This window comes from Salarias fasciatus, unplaced genomic scaffold (assembly GCF_902148845.1).
Source record: "Salarias fasciatus unplaced genomic scaffold, fSalaFa1.1, whole genome shotgun sequence".
NCBI lineage: Eukaryota > Metazoa > Chordata > Actinopteri > Blenniiformes > Blenniidae > Salarias > Salarias fasciatus.
The window spans coordinates 169088-184792 of record NW_021941383.1 but is presented as its reverse complement, the minus strand read 5'-3'; the positions used below and the strand labels follow the sequence as shown (position 1 = coordinate 184792).

Sequence of the window (15705 nt, the reverse complement as noted above, 5' to 3'; positions counted from 1 at the left end):
TCAGTATTAGCCAGATGTTTCAGCGTTAGCCAGATGTTTTAGCATTAGCCAGATGTTTCAGAATTATCCAGATGTTTCAGTGTTAGACGGGCATTTGTGTTTGAAGAGACCTGGGGCTGTTTGGTTGTAACGTTCCCTGATGTTCCGTGACGTTCCGTGACGTTCCGTGACGTTCCGTGATGTTCCGTGACGTTCCGTGACGTTCCGTGACGTTCCGTGATGTTCCGTGATGTTCCGTGATGTTCCGTGACGTTCCGTGACGTTCCGTGACGTTCCATGGCATTAAATTGTCTGTATTTTTGTTTAAGTAAATCTTTCAGAATAAGATGAAGCTGCAGCTGAGTGTGAAGCAGTAAACTCGGTGTTTTATTGTGAAATCCTGTCTTTCTGGTCGCTTCTCGAAGCATGCGGGAGTGACGTTAGCATCAGCTGTCTTTCTCCAATCAGATTGAAGCTCTGGGGTCATGTGACTCATCTGAAGGTAAAGTGAACCAATAAAAGTCCATGCTGATGCTACGACTCGGCTTTTATTTTGTTGAGACTGAGGAGAAAGTGTTTCCTGTCCCAGGTTCTGGAGCAGTGTTGTTTCTGTTAACGATGACGACAAGGAGAATGTTTCGTCAACGCCCCTTTTTTCCGTGACTAAAACGAGACGTGACGAGCTAAAAATATCTCTTCAAAGACGGAAATATGACGAGACGGATCTGTTGTTTTCGTTAACGAGACGAGACGGAAATGTCAGTATTTTGACTTTCAAAATAAATGAAATCAGATGCGATTCTCCAGCTTGTTCACGCAGATCGGCTGCTTTACTCTGAAAATATCAGCAGTTCACAGCTGCTTCCTGTTTGAGCAGCCTGCGCTGCAGCAGCGGCCTCTAGAGGGCGCTGCTGCAGCTCTCTGCAGGGGCTCGGCGGGAGGAAAAGACGCAGCGATTTACCGATGAACTTTAATCAGAATCCAGCAGAAAATGAAACAGAACGCCTCCTAGTGGCAGACGGAGGATCTGATCCAGTTTGACTTGTTCTGACTGTGAAGCTGCAATAAGAGCTCAGCACTGATTAGCAGTGTTGGGACTAACGCGTTATTAAAGCTGGTGTCCGGAGTTTCTGTTCGTTTCCAACGTATGTATCGTTTTTCAACAGAGCTTAAAGCTGCTGTCGGCAGGATTCTGCTGGTCACTGCTAATTTTTCTGTTTTCTTTGGATTAAATGTTAGAGTATCATTGATAATCCTTTAGGAGTGTAGCATCACTGCTCTACCACCAGGGCGCAGCGTTTCCATCTGTCTCTGCTCTGAGCTGAAAAGGAATCTCGACAGCTCCAGGTATCTTTGACCAATCAGAAGAGCCCCTGAGGCTCTAACCGTGATTGGTCGAGGGGGCGTTCGTCGCACGTTCTTGTGGGAGGGGCTTAACTTGCGTAAGGGCGTGACGTCAGAGAAAACAGGACAGGATTGGCCGTGCTGGGTTTCAAATCGCCATCTTAGATGGGTCAAATCGCCATCTTGCTTAGGTAACCCTAAGCAAGATGGCGGAGATGCGGAATCCTGCCTACAGCACCTTTAAATGTGTCAGTCTGGTTCATACTACAATATAATATCAGCATAAAGCAATATAAAAATGTATTTCTGAGCCCCGCCTTCGTCTCATAGACCCCCATGTTATCCGAAAAAGCGCCGGTCAGCGTCAGCCAATAGACTTCGAGCTTCCGCCTTGTCCTGCTGTCAATCAAAATGTGCAGCAGCGTCGCAGCCAGAGAGCACGTCGCTCGCCCAGCAGGGGAGAGTTAGCTCTGCAGCAGATATATCCACCGTCTGCTGAACATCCACCGGAAACAGCTGAACCTGGAGGATGCTGCAGGACTGGAGGCTCTCATTTTCACCCGCGTACATAAAGGGGCGTGGCTTGGTCGCTCATGAAAGCAGAGGGAGGGCGGAGCCTCCAGACGTTGGATTAAAAAAACCTCTCTCTTTCAAAACTCCGGACACGAGCTTTAAGTAACGCGTTAGAGTAACTACGTTACATTTTGCAGTAACGAGTACTATAACTAATTACTTTGTCAAAATCAGTAACGCGTTTATCATTACTGCAACTCAAACAGGCTCCTTACTCGTTATTTCAAGTGCGTGAAATTTCCGTAGTGGTCCTGAAGCCACATGACGCTGCAACGTGCATTAAAAAAACAAAAACAGAAAACAACAATGGCGGCAGGTGACGACGGTCCAGGCGTGGGATTTCTCTCGTGGAAATATGCACATTACTTTTCCTTTGTGACGGTGAAAGACCAGCAGAATATTGTGGTGACCTGTAATCTATGTGGAGGTTCGGAAACTTTATCCACATCAAAGACAAGCAATTCCGATCTGCTGAAACATCAGAAGCAGCATGCGTCGACCGAAGGTGGCAGGCGATGCTGCTGGAGCTCCGCTCAAGGAGGAGCCGCTCAAGCTAAACGACGAACGCTTGATTTTACAAAGCCTCTTGCACAGTCTGTAACGCAGACACAGCTCAGCAGACTTAGGCTGAATCCCATTTCACCCCTTAGCCCTTCCCCTTGGCCCTGCCCCTCGGTTTGCGCGTTCACGTGGAGGGGTAGGAGTGTCCCAATTGTCATTATGACGGAGGGGTAGGGCCAAGAAAGAGGGCCAGTCACCCCTCCAAAAGGAGATTCTCGAGAGGCACACTCCAAACGGAGGGGTATCGGCCGATGGCGAGGGGCGCTTGTTCTTTCAGCCTAGGTCATGCCTGGCGGGCGGGGTTAATTCACTTCCGCATTGACGGGAGTGATCGTTTCCACACCCGCGCATTCCAGGCGCATTCCAAACACAACAGATAGACGATTATTTTCAATAAACTGGTTTCTTCAACACGGCCCGCCTGGAATGCGCAGGTGGGAAACGAGCGCCCCCGCCAATGCGGAAGTGAACTAACCCCACCCGCCACTGACGGTCCAGGCAAACAAAACAAGCGCCCCTCGCCACCGGCGCCACTGGATGACAGATTTCTCAGAAAGCCTTCCAAGATCGGCAAGATGGCGGCGTCCGCAACGAAAGACGTTCATAAATGTCAGTATTTTGTCAATTAATAAAGTTTTAAAATGTAAGAAAAACATTCTTCTTCGGCAGATAATTGTCGCATCTGCCTACGTCATCGGCAGCGGCGACTACTGATGACGTACGCGATTGTTGGAGGGGTGTTCCAATTCGGAGGGGTTGACTTTCTCCCCTACCCCTTAGCACTCCGTTTCATAGGCGGAGGGCTAAGGGGTAGGGCCAAGGGGAAGGGCTAAGGGGTGAAATGGGATTCAGCCTTACTGCCAGGTGTGTTGTGGAAGACATGCTGCCTACCTCAGCGGCTGAGTCCCCTGCTGTCAGAGAACTCGTCAGCAGAACACCTGTGCGAGGGCGAGACGGCGCTGCGCCGGCACCATGCAGGACGATGGTTTCCCGGTACCTGGATCAAGAATACGCTAACATGGAGTCAGAGCTCAAGAAGACATTCGACGAGTTGCAACATGTCTCCACAACAGCAGACATTTGGACAACGCATAATACGAGTTTTCTCGGCGTAACTGCACGTTGGATAAATCCAATCAATCTGCTGGCATGCAGGAGGTTTCAGGTCGCCAAACATACCAGAGTACTGCAAGAGAGCTGGACAGCATAAACGCATCCCATGGCCCATCCTTCAAAGTAACGACAACTGTAACAGGCAGTGGTTCTAACTTTGTCAAAGCCTTTCCGGTTTACCAGCCGCCACCTGAGCCGGACGACTCTGCAGACGGGCAGGATGAGGTGACGCCTGTTTCCACTGAGGATGTGCTTCAGGACGGTGGTGCTGATGCTGATGGTGGGATTTCTTTACCTCCACATCAGAGATGTGCGTCGCACACTTTGAACCTTCTCTCTTGCACCGATGTGGATAAGTGGCTGTTGTCTAAACCTGATACGAAAGCCATTTACAGAAGCGCCACCACAAAACGTGCAGGGCTGTGGAACGAGGCCAGTCGCTCCACGGTGGCCGCTCAGACTGTGGATGACGTTATTGCAGAGAAGCTACTGGTACCTTGCACAACCAGATGGAACTCATTCTATGATGCTCTGGAGCGAATTTCCAAGATGCCTTTGGTGGAGCTGAACACCCTCGCCTCCAAACTACAGCGAAACAGTTTGAATGAGAGGGAGCGTCAGTGCATCAGAGAATACTGTGCTGTCATGCAGCCGCTCACTGTGGCGCTGGACATTCTGCAGGGAGAAGCCAGTCGTTTCCATGGCGCACTCCTCCCCACGCTGGAATCACTGATGACCAAGACTTTGGAAATGAAAAATGGACTGCAAGTCCTTGTTGGGCTACCAGATGCAGTTGTCCAGGTAAGAGATGTTGTTTTTCTTTTGTGTTTATTTTTAATTAAATTCATAATTCACTTGCATTTTTATTAATGTTTGTTGCACTCTTGTTATGTGTTATAAACGAGGTTTGCACGTGTCCTTGGCAGTGAAGGTGCTGTCCTGGCTGCTGTGACACTGCCAAAATTCAAGCTTCGTTGGCTGCATGGCCAGGAGCGGAAGGACTTGGCAAAGGCAAGTCTGCTGTCAGAGTGCCGAAGACTTCGACCTGAGCAAGAGCAGCAGCCAGGTAGCAGCGCTGCCGAGGCCACGCAGCAGCCGGGTTCCAGCAAAGAGGACGACTTTCTTCTCCTGTGCCACAAATGAGGAGGATACCTGTGCCACTGCTGAAGCTCAAGTAGCCGAGTACCTCACATCAGGAGCAGCAGGGATTGACACTCTGAATCAGTCTCCACTGATAAAGAAACTGTCTCTGAAACTTAATGCAGCGACTCCTGAAAGGCTCTTCAGCCTGGGAGACCTGATGCTCTCTCCAAAGAGCCACAGGCTGTCAGATCGCCACTTGGAGAAGCTTCTCCTCCTGAGGTCCAGTCGTTGGTTTGAGGACGAGCCGTGCTGATAAGCACTGAGGTGATGATGGTTTGTGTTCCTCCCAAGCGTGACCCACAAGGCCAAGCACGTTAATATTTCCAAGTGAAAATTCCAAGTGTGTCACTTATTTGCTAAATTATTTTATCCATCATTGTTGATTTCATCTGTAGTTTAATTGATCTCAATGGCCAGACTGGAGGGAATATTGTTTTTGTTAAACAGTAACCATGTTTGTGAGGCTGAAAATGTTTGGTTTTTTGGTTAATATTTATTTATTTTTATTTATTTAGTTTCTCGTTTTAAAGCTGAAAACACTTTTAAGTTTGAACATCATTACTGAATGTGAGGTCTCCAGTTGGTTTGAGGTAAGTCTCACTGTGTTTATGTTTGAATCAGTTTTGCTGCTGCAGTGGTCTGAGGCACAGCTTCATGTTTGCACTGCCAACAGTATACTTTCTGTCTGTTTCAATGGATACAATAAATATGCCTATCAAACGTTTCAACATACTGTGCATTGTGTTTCATTGATCCACTGCTTTATTGTTGTGATATTGGGTACAATGATCAAATTTTATAGTTATTTCATTGAGCACTATACGATGGCAACCTCAAAATAATGAAATACTGTGTGTGCATTTATAGAGGGTTGAAAACATTTGAAATAAAACAGTAGGATACAATATAGATGAGGGGACAACAAACATGTTTTAATTGATTTTCATTGAGTTCATCATTCACCTGCACCGACACGAATACACTGCCATTGCACATTCAGGGCAGTAGGTGGCGCATTGCACATGTGGAAGGGGAGGACTTACATCTGTGTTTGGCCTCCCTGGCGGTCCGGTTAGGGAGGCAACACGTTCTTACAATTTAGAGTGAAATGAAAATCAAGTTACTTTTTCTAGTAACTAGTTAGTTTGAAAGTAACGAGTAACTTAAAGTAACTGAGTTACTGTTGAAGGCAGTAACTAGTAACTGTAACTAAGTTACTAATTTAAAGTAACTTGCCCAACACTGCTGATTAGTGAAGATTTTTTCCCCAAGTACCGAACAAATCTTTACTGTATCTTTTTCTTTTTTTTTCTTTTTTTTTAATAATTCAAGTGTTGTCGAGAAATGTCAAGAAATGTTTTTTCACTTTTGCTTAAAATTTGTATAGAGAGAATTCAGGTAAGGAATACTTCCAGCGTTTATAAACTGAAGTTGTGTTTGTCGTTTCAGTTTTGAAGACTTCCAGTGTTTCTTACCATCAAGTGAACCGAGGAATTCATTTAGTTTATTTCAGTTGTTTTAATGGTCGTATTTTCCTAATAACCATCTTAATATTGGTTTAATCGCTCCTTTGATAAAGGATCTCAGGTTAATATCAGTTTGGACGTTATAAAACAGCCTGGAGGTCTGAGCAGAGCTCCTGCCGGCTCGGCTTCACATTCAGAGGCGTCGTCGCGGCAGATAACTGTAATTACAGGAGAATCCTTCACTTGTGGAAACAAGCACCAAAATTGGCACACATGCTCCTTGGGCATTGCTTTTTTGACAAAACCCGTTAGCCACCTAAAAATTTCATGATGGCGGCCATTTTTCAACAATATTTGTTAATATACAGTAACATTGCACAGACCTGTACTATTTGAATGATTTTGGTGTCAAATCGTACATTTATCACGATGTAGAATCCAAATTTGGACCCATGGAGCTACTCACAGGCTTCCTTGTACCATATATCGGTCCCAGAATCCTAATATTCTGTTAAATTAGAGGTCCACCTGGGGTTGGGGGGGTGTTAACAGAGCGGATGCCAGAGCACAGCCAGGGCACACTGGTGGCACCGCTGCTGTGAAGCTCAGCACGGGGTTCGGTGTCAGCTGAATAATTTGTCTGGTGTAGCTAAATAATGACTTTAGTGTCCCAAATGCTGTCTAACAAGCCCTGCATCAGTCAGCTGGTGTTGATTAGGTGTAGTTTAACATAGATGTTGAGTTAGCCAGCCGTGCCTGAATTGACGGGGTGTGGCAGCGCGGCAGAGCCGAGCCAAGGTACCGGCGCCAACATGACCTGTTCATGGACTGACCCGGATGGTGTACAGATCGCACGGGACCTAAATGATACTGGATGAACGATCGGGCTAAGTGTCGGTCATATATTTTTCTTCCCGAACCACTGAATACAGATAAAGCATATAAGAAGAAACCCTCTCCTCCCCAGAGAGGTGTGACAGACCCAGACACCGGTCTGCTGAGGCCTCAAATGGCCATGGAGTCCGAGTGGCTGGAGAAAGTCACTGTGACCGACGGGCCAGTGGATGTGGCCCGGTCAGCCTACTTTGCTTCACAGAAGAGAGGAAAGCCATTGGAGGTCAGCACCACCTCACTTGTGCCTCTGCTGCGAGATCAGGCCCGCTCCGTTGCTACAGTCAAGCATGCGACGGACAAGATCAAGGAGACGGTGACATCGCTGAACCCGATCAAGCGCCAGTCATTGCTGCTGACCAGCCGGTATATGCAGCAGCCGAGCAGATCCAGTGACACTGGCCTGAAATCTACAGTGAGGACAAGTTCGTCATAATGTTTGGAGGCTTGCATATTGAGATGGCAGCACTGAAGTCCATTGGAACTCTACTCCAGGACGGTGGTTGGACAGGAGCCCTCTTAGAGGAGGGATACCATCTCCCAGGACAGCAGATTCATTTCTGAAAGCTTCAAACATCACGAGAACATGACAGATGCAGTCTGTACAAGCTTCTGGAGGAAGCCCACACGGACTGCTGGAAAGAGACAGACGAACAGCCAAAGAGGGTCCCGGCTTCCAAGCTTGGTGTGAGCTTGGTGTGGCCCGTCGGTCCACCACATTTGGTGGCAGAGGTGGGGTTGGAATGCTTGGCTGTCAAATGGGCCCTTGACAGTCTGAAGTACTACTTGCTGGGCAGAGACTGGTCGCCGCGCCTTGCAGTGGCGAGGGCGGATGAAGGACTCGAATGCCCGCATCACTCGCTGGTTCTTGGCTCTGCAGCCCTGCCGCTTCTCAGTGCGGTACAGGGCTGGCAAACAGAACCGGGTTGCAGACTTTCTGTCTCGCCACCCTGCCGTCGAGACTCCAGAAGGGGTGGGAAATGTGAGAAGGTAGCAGCCCTTCTCATTCAAAACTGAGACTCTCACATGTGTGACAGTGGGGAGTGTGGCGGAAGTGAGGAGAGGCGTGGCTGTGGCTGGAGTGCGGGGAGTGAGGTACCCACGACCCCCTGCTGAGGACACACACCAGCAGAAACGCCACACAACTACTCACCACGCACACTTCCTCCTCCTTCGCTCTGCCCAGCCGATACGCCGCCCGCTGGTGAAGCTGTATTTCACCTGGTTGATGCAGGGAGGAGCAGTCCATGGGGTGAGGGGGAGCACAATTGTGTATTTATTGTAAATATTTATGTTCTGGGGAATGGATTTATGGGGAGGTCATCTGTGGTGTACAATTGCAGTCATATTTTCATTTGTGTTAATATATCAATGGGGGTTTTGTAGAAATCTTTCTGTAATTATTAATAAGATGATCCGACACCCCTCCTGGAATTTTGGTTTAATCCCGCCCAGGGATGGGATAATTAGGTCTGGGCTGGAGGTATTTAAGGAGGACCATTGTTAAGGAGGGGGGGAGCAGCTGTGAGGCTGTCAGTCGGGAGAAGCCTCTGACAACAGCCTGTTGTGAGGTGTGTGACTTTAAAACGGCCAATAAACTGAAGAACTGGCGAAGAATCTCTGAACCTCCACCTCATTTTTCCACCAGTCCTCTCCCAACGTGATCCAGGCGAGCTGGTGCCGAGTTGGGGTGGCCCCTCGGTCCACCACAAGCACAAACTGCCAAGTCCCCAGTTTCATTTCTGGTATATGGTGCTGTCAATGGAACTGGTGATCCTCTTGTTGATCCGATCATTCAGGGAAGCCAACTTCTTCCTGTACTGTCAGTCACTGGCTGAGCTCGTACCATTCTTCTTTGCAAACAACAATGCAAACTATGCACAGTGGCTTTCGATCCACTACAGAGACATGGCTACGCTGGGACAGAGGCATCCTCAGCTGGCTCAGGAGTTCAAGAGTGGAAACTTTGTTGTACACAAATCAAGCAGAGAGTTCTCAGAATGACTTTTGACCAAGCTCACGAGCAGGCTAACGCCGTCATCAAGGGAGACGCTGGCGTGACTGAAGACCCATCAGCACTGAGAAGACGGATGATTGCTGGTCCTGAAGTCAGTCACTTGGTTGCACAGTGTGAGGCGGCATGTGGGACCAAAGAGGGTGCAAGACACACCACCCACCACGAACGAGCACAAAGAGTGTTCCTTGAGAAAGTAGAAAAGCTCTTTCAAGCCATGAAAGATATGGGCCAGAGGAGAGTCAGGACCTGCTTTCGCTTGATACAAGGGATATTGCTCACCCTCAAATTAAAAAAGGAAAAGACAAAAAAAAAAAAAACCTGCCTCAATGGGATCATCACCTTATCGTGGTGTGGCAGTCTGCATGTCTCCATGACCCCGAGGGCTATGGCGGCAGGAGTCTTGTACTCCTGCCAGGGTTTCCCAAGCCGAACAGGTCAAAGGGCAGAGGCTACACCAAGAGTGATCCCACAACGCTATTACTACATGTAATCTACACTAGCTAACTGATGCAGAGCTTATTAGACAGCACTGATATATGGTACAAGGAAGCCAGTGAGCAAGTCTGAGGGTCCAAATTTGGATTCTATATAGTGATAAATGTATAATTTGACACCAGTATCATTCAAATAGGACAAGTCTGTGATTTTATTGCAAAATGCAGTATCATTGTAGATTAAATGGCGGCCATCTTGAAAAATGGCCACCATCATGAACTTTTTGGTGGCTAACGGATTTTATCCAAAAAGCAATCAACAAGGAGCACGTGTGCCAATTCTGGTGCTTGTTTCCACAAGTGACCGATTATGGCCGTTAACCTGCCGGCTCCCAGCGTCCTGCTGCCGACTCCCAGCGTCCTGCTGCGGGCTCCCAGCGTCCTGCTGCGGGCTCCCAGCATCCTGCTGCGGGCTCCCAGCGTCCTGCTGCCGGCTCCCAGCGTCCTGCTGCCGGCTCCCAGCGTCCTGCTGCGGGCTGCCAGCGTCCTGCTGCCGGCTCCCAGCGTCCTGCTGCGGGCTCCCAGCGTCCTGCTGCCGGCTCCCAGCGTCCTGCTGCCGGCTCCCAGCGTCCTGCTGCCGGCTCCCAGTGTCCTGCTGCCGGCTCCCAGCGTCCTGCTGCTGAGGGCCTCCAGCTTCACTGCATTGGCTTCAGTTTCCTCCTGTGGAACCAGCTGGACGGAACGCCGGCGTGTAGACATGACTCAACTAAAAGAACAGCAGGGTTCTGCTGTGGTTCTGCTGTGGTTCTGCTGTGGTTCTGATGTGGTTCTCCTGTGGTTCTGGTGTGGTTCTTCTGTGGTTCTGCTGTGGTTCTGGTGTGGTTCTGATGTGGTTCTCCTGTGGTTCTGGTGTGGTTCTCCTGTGGTTCTGCTGTGGTTCTGGTGTGGTTCTGATGTGGTTCTGGTGTGGTTCTGATGTGGTTCTGCTGTGGTTCTGATGTGGTTCTGCTGTGGTTCTGGTGTGGTTCTGATGTGGTTCTGCTGTGGTTCTGGTGTGGTTCTGCTGTGGAGATCCGCAGCTCTGTTCCAACGCCACAGTGGGACGAGGTTCTGAGAGGAGAACCCAGCAGAACCCGATCTCCTCAGGACCAGATCTCCTCAGGACCAGATCTCCTCAGCACCAGATCTCCTCAGGACCAGATTTATTTAGAACCAGATCTCCTCAGAACCGGATCTCCTCAGGACTCGATCTCCTTCGGCCTGTCCTCCAGAGGAACCCTCTGGAGTCCGGTTCCATTAGAACCTTGACCCTGGAGTCCAGGTTCTCCGTCCTGAAGCGGTCCAGAAGACGCTGCTTCAGGAGACGAGATCCAGAGGGACAAGAGACAAAGACCAGGACCCGAGAGACTGAGGGAACCTTTTAATGACTCTGACTGATCCAGGTGTCAAATGGAGACAGATCCGCCGCCGTCCGACCACGTCCACAGTCTGGACACCGCCATCTGGACGTGTCCACAGTCTGGACGCCGCCATCTGGACGTGTCCACAGTCTGGACACCGCCATCTGGATGTGTCCACAGTCTGGACGCCGCCGTCCGGCTGCGCTCACAGTTTGGACGCCGGCCTCTGGACGTGTCCACAGTCTGGACACCGCCATCTGGATGTGTCCACAGTCTGGACGCCGCCGCCGTCTGGACGCCGCCGTCCGGCTGCGCTCACAGTTTGGACGCCGCCATCTGGACGTGTCCACAGTCTGGACGCCGCCGCCGTCTGGACGCCGCCGTCCGGCTGCGCTCACAGTTTGGACGCCGGCCTCTCCTGATTGGCCGGCGCGGCGGCGATCCGTCCCCACAGCCGGAGGCGGCTGATGCCTCCGTCCGGCGCCATGACGACGCGGACGTGGCTGATTGGCCGGTTGAGCCTGAGCTCCGCCTCTCCGTAGTGATGCCTGTGATGGGGGCGGAGCTGTGGGTCAGAGGTCAGAGGTCAGAGGTCAGAGCCGGGACCGGAGCGAGCCGTGACCCCCAGGAGGACGACGCTCCGACCTTCTGAGGAGGCAGCAGGACGTCCCACTCAGCTGAGGACCAGGACTCGTCCCCCACGTCCAGACTGCAGGCCTCGACCCGGCACGAGTCCGGGGAGTTCCCTGGGGGGGCAAGAGAGGAGGGGGGGCAGGTGAGAGGGGGGGGGGGCAGGTGAGAGGAGGGGGGGCAAGAGAGGGGGGGCAGGTGAGAGGGGGGGGGGGCAGGTGAGAGGAGGGGGGGGCAGGAGAGAGGAGGGGGGAGGGGCGGGGGCAGGATAGGGGGTCGGTGGGGGGGCAGCGGGGGGGGGGGGGGGGGGCAGGTGGGGGGTAAACAGTCCCACCTCTGAAGTGGGTGGTGTCCACCTCCACCCTGCTGACCCGGCCCCGGTGGCCCAGACGGAACACGGCCCACTCAGAACCCGGAACCTGCAGGATCCCAGACCGGTCCACCTGCAGAACCCGGACCAGGACCACAAGGCTCAGTGAGAGTGTGTGTGTGTGTGTGTGTGTGTGTGTGTGTGTGTGTGTGTGTCCACCTTCAGCTCTCGGGGACGGTCCAGTCTCCGGGCGGTCTCCCATCCGTCGGCCATGTTGGCAGCTCGTCCAGGACCTGCATGGACCAGGACCAGAGTGACCCACAGTCCCAGCCCCCAGTCTCCCCGTCCCCCTGTCCCCCGTCCCGTGCTCATTCCAACCAATCATGTTGCGAGGATGTCCAAAGTGGGCGTCGCTGAAGCCAAGACAGACGCCTCCATTGGTCAGAGCCAGCAGGTCCAGCAGCTGATTGGAGGAGACGGAGGACCAGTCCCTCTGTCCAACGCCGTAGACCCGGAGTCTGGCAATGCCCCCATCTGAGGACGGGGACCAAGACGGGACTTGATGGAAGTCTTTTCTGTCTCTCTCTCCGTCTCTGTCTCTCTGGTTGTCTCTCTGTCTCTCTGGTTGTCTCTGTCTCTCTGGTTGTCTCTCTGGTTGTCTCTCTGGTTGTCTCTGTCTCTCTGGTTGTCTCTCTGGTTGTCTCTGTCTCTCTGGTTGTCTCTGTCTCTCTGGCTGTCTCTGTCTCTCTGGTTGTCTCTCTGGTTGTCTCTGTCTCTCTGGTTGTCTCTGTATCTCTGACTGTCTCTGTCTCTCTGGTTGTCTCTCTGGTTGTCTCTGTCTCTCTGGTTGTCTCTCTGTCTCTCTGACTGTCTCTGTCTCTCTGGTTGTCTCTCTGGTTGTCTCTGTCTCTCTGGTTGTCTCTGTCTCTCTGACTGTCTCTGTCTCTCTGGTTGTCTCTCTGGTTGTCTCTGTCTCTCTGGTTGTCTCTCTGTCTCTCTGACTGTCTCTGTCTCTCTGGTTGTCTCCCTGGCTGTCTCGGTCTCAGTGTCCCCGGCGTCCCCGGCGTCCCTACCCGGGAACATGTTGACCCTCAGGTGAGTGACTCTGCTGCTGAACTCCACCTTGAAGAAGTGATGGCTGCCAGGCTGCAGCGGGGCCACGCCCACCAGCTGAGGCCACGCCCCCGAGCCCAGCTGCACACACACACACACACACACACACACACACACACACACACACACACACACACACACACACACACTCCTGTCAGTCTCTCTGCTGTCAGTCGGTTCTGCTGTTGACAGGAAGTTGATGTTACCGTGGCAACAGCAGCCATCTGACTGTCCGACGCCGCCATGCCGGTCCGGTCGCCGTCCAGGGTGAAGGTGGGCGTGTCCTCTGGAAGACGTGGAGGACAGGGTGGAGGTCAGAGGTCAGGGTGGAGGTCAGGGTGGAGGTCAGAGGTCAGAGGTCAGGGTGGAGGACAGGGTGGAGGTCAGAGGTCAGGGTGGAGGTCAGGGTGGAGGTCAGAGGTCAGAGGTCAGGGTGGAGGACAGGGTGGAGGTCAGAGGTCAGGGTGGAGGTCAGAGGTCAGAGGTCAGGGTGGAGGACAGAGGTCAGGGTGGAGGTCAGAGGTCAGGGTGAAGGGCAGGGGTCAGGGTGGAGGACAGGGTGGAGGTCAGAGGTCAGGGTGGAGGATAGAGGTCAGGGTGGAGGACAGGGTGGAGGTCAGAGGTCAGGAGGATAGAGGTCAGGGTGGAGGACAGGGTGGAGGTCAGAGGTCAGGGTGGAGGATAGAGGTCAGGGTGGAGGACAGGGTGGAGGTCAGAGGTCAGGGTGGAGGATAGAGGTCAGGGTGGAGGTCAGGGTGGAGGACAGGGTGGAGGTCAGAGGTCAGAGGTCAGGGTGGAGGTCAGGGTGGAGGTCAGAGGTCAGAGGTCAGGGTGGAGGTCAGAGGTCAGGGTGGAGGTCAGGGTGGAGGTCAGAGGTCAGGGTGGAGGTCAGGGTGGAGGTCAGAGGTCAGAGGTCAGGGTGGAGGGGGACAGCAGGACGTACCCAGACAGCCTCCCTGGATGGAGACATGAGGACAGTGGTTCCCTGTGAAGAAGGACGTGTCCACATCGATGCCGTGGACACGTCCGGGGACGCCCAGCTGGACTAGGCACCAGTCATGTCCTGAAGGACAGCGCCGGAGACACGGTGGACAGTGTCAGAGACATTACAGCGTCAGAGACAGTGAGGACGGCGTCAGAGACAGTGAGGACGGCGTCAGAGACAGACGGCGTCAGAGACAGTGAGGACGGCGTCAGAGACAGTGAGGACGGCGTCAGAGACAGTGAGGACGGTGTCAGAGACAGTGAGGACAGCGTCAGAGACAGTGAGGACGGCGTCAGAGACAGTGAGGACAGTGTCAGAGACAGTGAGGACAGCGTCAGAGACAGACGGCGTCAGAGACAGTGAGGACAGTGTCAGAGACAGTGAGGACAGCGTCAGAGACAGACGGCGTCAGAGACAGTGAGGACAGTGTCAGAGACAGTGAGGACGGCATCAGAGACAGTCAGGACGGCGTCAGAGACAGTGAGGACAGTGTCAGAGACAGTGAGGACGGCGTCAGAGACAGTGAGGACAGCGTCAGAGACAGACGGCGTCAGAGACAGTGAGGACAGCGTCAGAGACAGACGGCGTCAGAGACAGTGAGGACAGCGTCAGAGACAGTGAGGACAGCATCAGAGACAGTCAGGACGGCGTCAGAGACAGTGAGGACAGTGTCAGAGACAGACAGCGTCAGAGACAGTGAGGACAGCATCAGAGACAGTCAGGACGGCGTCAGAGACAGTGAGGACAGTGTCAGAGACAGACAGCGTCAGAGACAGTGAGGACGGCGTCAGAGACAGACGGCGTCAGAGACAGACGGCGTCAGAGACAGTGAGGACAGCATCAGAGACAGTCAGGACGGCGTCAGAGACAGTGAGGACAGCGTCAGAGACAGACGGCGTCAGAGACAGTCAGGACGGCGTCAGAGACAGTGTCAGAGACAATGGGGACACTGTCCTCACATCTGGACATCTGTCTCCTCTGTTCTCCATCCTGCTTCTTCCCTGTCCTCTTTCTGTCTGTCCTATGTCCTCTCTGGGTCCTGTCTGTCCAACATGTGGACAGAGGTGTGAAGACACTGACCGGGGACTCTCTTCCTCCTCGTCTCCCATCCGTCCATCCACTTTCCGAACTCGGTGAAGACGGACGGCAGGAACTGCGGCGGCTCGCTCTGTCCAGCACAGAGACACAGAGGTCAGGGGTCAGTCCCAGCAGGACGTCCCTCACATGTCCCCCTCTGAGGACCCCTCTACCTTCAGCAGGTTCCGGGCCGGAGCGAACCACTCGTCCGTCGCAAAGACCACCTGAGAGGGACAGACAGAGGACAGGGTGGACAGAGACGGGCAGGGTGGAGAGAGAGAGAGAGAGAGAGAGAGACAGGACAGAGGACAGTATGGACATGGACAGGAAGGACAGACAGGTCCAGAGACTCACCCGTCCTCCCACCGTCTCACAGGCCAGATCATTGAAGTGCAGGAAGTCACACTTGTCTGTCTGTGTCCTCTGCATCCCGTCTCCGATGCCTAATGTCCTCTGAGACTTCTGACTGTCCACGGAGAGTTCTGACTGTCCTCTGACTGTCCTCTCAGTCCTCTGACTGTCCTCTGACTGTCCTCTGACTGTCCTCTCAGTCCTCTGACTGTCCTCTGACTGTCCTCTCAGTCCTCTGACTGTCCTCTCAGTCCTCTGACAGCAGAACCAGTTTCTCGACTGACATGAAGTTCAAACAGAACGAAGGTCAGAGAACAA

At 52.7% G+C, this 15705-nt stretch overlaps 2 protein-coding genes across 2 annotated transcripts in view; one reads left to right on the top strand and one right to left on the bottom strand.

Moving 5' to 3' along the window:
* Positions 1 to 11258: 11258 nt before the first annotated feature.
* allc (allantoicase) lies at positions 11259 to 15272 on the bottom strand (the record flags this gene model as incomplete). Its single annotated transcript, XM_030087365.1, has 10 exons — positions 11259 to 11486; positions 11567 to 11667; positions 11886 to 11994; positions 12081 to 12154; positions 12240 to 12395; positions 12935 to 13055; positions 13181 to 13260; positions 13918 to 14037; positions 15040 to 15127; positions 15210 to 15272. Coding segments are annotated over 10 exons (1083 nt in total), but the record flags the coding sequence as incomplete, so codon positions are not given.
* An 83-nt stretch (positions 15273 to 15355) lies between these two features.
* LOC115385384 (arf-GAP with SH3 domain, ANK repeat and PH domain-containing protein 2-like) overlaps positions 15356 to 15705 on the top strand; it is a 14481-nt gene continuing 14131 nt past the window's right edge. The window contains exon 1 of the mRNA XM_030087364.1: positions 15356 to 15412. Coding sequence (XP_029943224.1) covers positions 15356 to 15412 — 57 coding nt within the window. The remainder of the gene's footprint in view (positions 15413 to 15705) is intronic.